The sequence below is a fragment of the Trypanosoma rangeli genome (genome assembly GCF_003719475.1).
Source record: "Trypanosoma rangeli strain AM80 chromosome Unknown Tra_15.4_contig_00098, whole genome shotgun sequence".
NCBI lineage: Eukaryota > Euglenozoa > Kinetoplastea > Trypanosomatida > Trypanosomatidae > Trypanosoma > Trypanosoma rangeli.
The window spans coordinates 28,138-32,752 of record NW_021705839.1 but is presented as its reverse complement, the minus strand read 5'-3'; the positions used below and the strand labels follow the sequence as shown (position 1 = coordinate 32,752).

Here is a 4,615-nt window from a genome sequence, read left to right as displayed (position 1 = left end):
TTGCTCGATTTTATGGAGGCGAGCAGAGGGATTCCGTGAGCTCCGCCGCTCAGCTGCACTCTTTGTGCATGCAGGGTCGTGGAAACGCGTCCTCTGCAGCGAGGGTGGCTTGCGTGTGCCGCATCACGACTCCCTCTACTTGGCTGGTGTGTTTAGCTCCTACGAGGCGTTGACGGAGACAGCATGGAACCAGCTGAGCCATGTAGAGGATCTTGCTTGGTAGTGGATCCTACTGTGTGGCAGCATGGCCCACGGCACGAACTGGTGCTATCGCGCTGCTGTTGCCGTAGTCGCGCAAGATTTTATTCTGTGAATGTGTCTGAAAATGCTGTGACTTGTGACTGTGGGTGGTCTCGCCCATGTGCGTTGCCCACGGTTGTGTCTCGATTTGGAGAGAATGTTGTTTTCCTGTGACTGTATGTGATGGGTGCTGGTGAGTGGTTTTCCGTGTTTTTGTCCGTAGTTGGCAGTACGCTGTATTTATAAACTTTGTTGGGGGTAAACTTAAGTGCATTATGGTTGCTTTTTGATATGTTAGATGCTGCTCAGGAGATATTTTTTTTTTCTCTCTCTCTGTGTGTGTGTAAGCGTGGATGTGTCTGGGGCTGTTTGTGTTGTTTGCTACTTATTCGTTTACATTGTTTTCTTTATCTTTGCTATCTTTTTGCCTCTTTTACATTTCCTCTTTGTTTTGGTGTTTTGAAGCCCTTATGCATGAGGCTGTAGAGATGGTGAATCGGTATGACGACATAGATGGCGGCGGTGGCAACGAGCAGGATCCGTTGTTTCTGACGACTCCTCCGATGAAGCAGCGCAGTTACATGCAGCATGTGAGAGAGTGGCTTAACATGGATGTGGCGGACGCAAATGAGCCACGAACAATTGCCATTAGGTGTGGGGCGGAGGTGTATTCTGGCCGAGGGTACCCAAGCAACGTGATTAACAACAGACGCTATACTCTTCTGACGTTTCTACCGCTCTCTTTGTTTCATCAGTTCCGGTCATTTTTTAATATTTTTTACTTGCTGCTGGCATTCTCGCAGCTTATTCCGGCTCTGAAGGTTGGGTTTATCTTCACTTACTTCGCGCCCTTGGCGCTTGTGGTATTGCTGTCACTGAGCAAAGACGCCGTGGATGACATTAAGCGATACCAGCGTGATCGGGCCGCCAACGAAGAGAAGGTTGAGAAACTTCTTCCTGACGCCTCCACAGGTATTGTGCGGGCGGCGTCGATTCGAGTAGGGGACCTGCTGGTGCTGCGCCACGGTCAGCGGATTCCAGCCGACTGTGTCTTGCTGCGCACCTCTGAGAGGAGTGGGACGTGTTTTGTACGAACAGAACAACTTGACGGTGAAACTGACTGGAAGCTACGGTATGCCTTGAAATTGACGCAGCCCCTCAGCAACGAGGAACTCTGTCAGTTTCGCGCGAATATTCGCTGTGAGCCGCTTCATAAAGACATCTACAAATTTGCGGGGATGTGTGATGTCTCGGGTATGGAGTCTGAGGCCATTTCACTTGAAAACACATTGTGGAAAAGCTGCGTCGTAGCGTCAGGTACCCTTATCGCTGTGGTGCTTCACACCGGCGTTGACACACGTTGCGCGATGAATTCCAGCAAACCCTCCACAAAGATGGGTCTTATAGAAAGTGAACTGAATGTTGTGGGGGCACTATGCTTTTTTCTACTATTTCTTATCTCATGCTTGCTTGTTTTTGTGCAGGGGTTTCAGGGGGACTGGGTGGCAATGTTTCTCCGCTTCCTCATTCTCCTGTCAGTCATCATTCCCATTTCCATGCGCGTAAACGTGGATGTGGGCCGCATGTGGTATTCGTACGAAATGTATCGGGACCCAAAAATAGCTGGAACCGTTGTCCGCAACACTAACATTCCTGAGGAGCTAGGACGTCTGCAGTTTTTATTTGCGGATAAAACAGGGACGCTGACGAAAAACGAAATGAAGTTCCGCGTCCTTCAAGTTGGTGCAGACACAGTTTTGAATTGCAATGAGGTTGAACGCTTTCGAAAGATTATGACGGCATTTTTTGCTGAACAGCATGAATCAGAAGGGATTTATCCCACATATGTTGGTAAAGGCGGTGCTGTGCAGTCGCAACGAACCTTTCTACGCGATGTAACATCTGTGGGAGAAGCGTTTCTGGCGCTTGTGCTCTGCCACAACGTGAGTCCAGTCATGGAGGATGGCCGGCTAGAGTATCAGGCGTCTTCACCAGACGAAGTGGCTTTCGTTAAGTTCTGTAGCTCCATTGGTGTTTCCCTTGTACACCGCGATGTAAATAGTATGAGGTTTACCACCCCTGGAGGGAGAATGGTGCAGTATGATATTATCAAAGCCTTCCCCTTCACATCTGATCGTAAGTGTATGGGAATTATCGTTTGTGAGCGGCAGGAACATGGGAAAGGTGGATATAAATATCTGATGAAGGGGGCGGATACCAAAATCGCCACTGCTGTACGCCACTCTGATTGGTTGTATGAAAGTTGTCAAGAATTATCACAGGTGGGGCTTCGAACGTTGGTATTTGCCCAGCGGCCATTAACTGAAGAGCACCTTGTAATGTTTTTGGCGAAGTACAATGAAGCCAACGCTGAATTGGGTGATACGCGCAGCAGTTGTTTAGATGAGGCCATGCGTTTCATTGAAAAGGATATGAAGTTGCTTTGTGTCACGGGTGTGGAGGATGAGCTTCAAAACGATGTCACAGCGTCAATTGAAACCTTGGGGATGGGTGGCATTAAGGTGTGGATCTTAACAGGAGACAAGGTGGAGACTGCCACCACTATTGGCCGTTCAACGCGGCTTATTCCACGTCATGGTGTGGTAGAGGTAATGAAGGTTTCTACAGAAAAAGAGGCTCAGCAACAGTTGGATACGCTGCAACGACGTTACCTTCCATTACGCGGCGCTGGTATCAGCACACCATGGACACTTATTTTGGATGGCAGCTCACTTTCCTTCTGTTTGACGGAACCAGTGTCTAGAAACTTTATTGAGGTGTCACGCACCGCGTACTCCGTTATTGTTGCGCGGTGCTCGCCTACACAAAAGGCAGCTGTTGTTCACACCATGCGCAAGTACTGCGATAAGACGGTTCGCATGGCGGCTATTGGAGATGGGGGAAACGATGTTTCAATGATACTTGCTGCCGACGTTGGTATTGGAGTAGAGGGTGTGGAAGGGAAACAGGCCAGTATGGCGGCGGACTTCTCCATTACGAGCTTTGCTCACTGTGTTCGTCTTATAATTTGGCATGGGCGTAGTTCATATCGTCGTACATGTCGTATGAGTCAGTTCATTATGCATCGGGGTATGGTGTACTCGGTAGTGCAAGCTTTTTTTTCGCTTCTTTTTGCAGGCACTACCATGTCCGTTTTTAATGGATATCTTCTTATGGGATACACCACAATCTTCACAGTGGCACCCGTCTTTGCGCTGGTTCTCGATGAGGACATACAAGAGGAGGACGTTAGTGAGTTTCCGCAGCATTACAAGGAGCTGTTAAAGGCTCGATCCATGAATGCACTGTCGTTTCTGCAGTGGGCATGGATTTCCATTTTTCAGGGAGGAATCATGGTGCTTCTCTCACTTGAGCTCTTCAGCGAGGAGTTGTTCCAGATAATGGCAGTTGCCTACACTTCACTGTTGCTGACGGAGCTTATTATCGTGGCCTGCACAGCGCACCTTCGCATACTCTGGAAGCAGCGTCGAATGCATCTTTATTTATTCATCGCTGCTGAATGCTTCTCCATCGCGTCCTACTTTATAGCTGTTTTGGTGCTGCCTGAAACGATTGACCAAGCCTTCTTTTTTTCGTGGAGTTGTTGGTGGCGTGTGTCAGTCATTACATTGGCCATTATCGTTCCCATCTACACACTATGGCTAGTGAGCACCTACGTTGTCTTCAACCAGAAGCTGAGATATTCTCTGGTTTGATGCACACAGATTCTTTTTTTTTTGCTTTTTTCCGCTTTTTGGAGGGGTTGGTGGACCCACATAGACGCGTTTAAGCAGGTCAAGCGCGTCAACAGACGCCTGTAGTGACCGTCTTGGGTGTGCTCATCTCTGTCTGCTGCTTACAATGACTCCGTGCCAAATAAAATAATAATAATGAATACATCAAGGCATTTCTTGGATTTATTTATTCGTGTATGTGGGTTGTTTTTCTTTTGTTTCTTGTTTGTGTCCGATGTTGTTGTTCTTTTTATTTTCTTCGTTGTGTTGTTGTTTTCTTCAAAAGGGCACACACACACACATATGCAATGCGCTGGGGAGGGGGGGGCATCGGCCGAACCTCACGGGGAGCTGCGAGGGGCTCTCCTCAGGGTATGTGTGTCCGATGGGATAGCCGCAGAAGAAGCTGGAGGGGCAGCCTTTGCCAGTGCAGGTTCTTTGCCCATGGGGTCTGTTTCATAGGGCCCCGCTATTTCTGAAGAGCAGGTTAAGCGCGGACGCCTGTGTGGGCATGGCAGGCGAGAATGTCGCGCGAAGCTGAGATCCTTCACTTGTCGTCGTGGGGCAGTGGTGCCACGTAACTGAAGCGGCCCTGCGCATGTCGCCCGAAGCAGGCCGCTGTGTGTTTGCGCTACGCTGGC

The 4,615-nt window shown here is 49.1% G+C and overlaps 1 protein-coding gene across 1 annotated transcript, besides 2 other annotated features; it reads left to right on the top strand.

Moving 5' to 3' along the window:
- Positions 1-574: 574 nt before the first annotated feature.
- Positions 575-621: a microsatellite.
- Positions 622-710: 89 nt separating this feature from the next.
- Positions 711-3,956, top strand: TraAM80_03677 (putative phospholipid-transporting ATPase IIB; the record flags this gene model as incomplete). The annotated part of the gene is made up of 1 exon (XM_029380630.1): positions 711-3,956. The coding sequence occupies one exon, from the start codon at positions 711-713 to the stop codon at positions 3,954-3,956; it is 3,246 nt and encodes a 1,081-aa protein (XP_029239597.1).
- Positions 3,957-4,177: 221 nt separating this feature from the next.
- Positions 4,178-4,249: a microsatellite.
- Between the last annotated feature and the right edge of the window lie 366 nt (positions 4,250-4,615).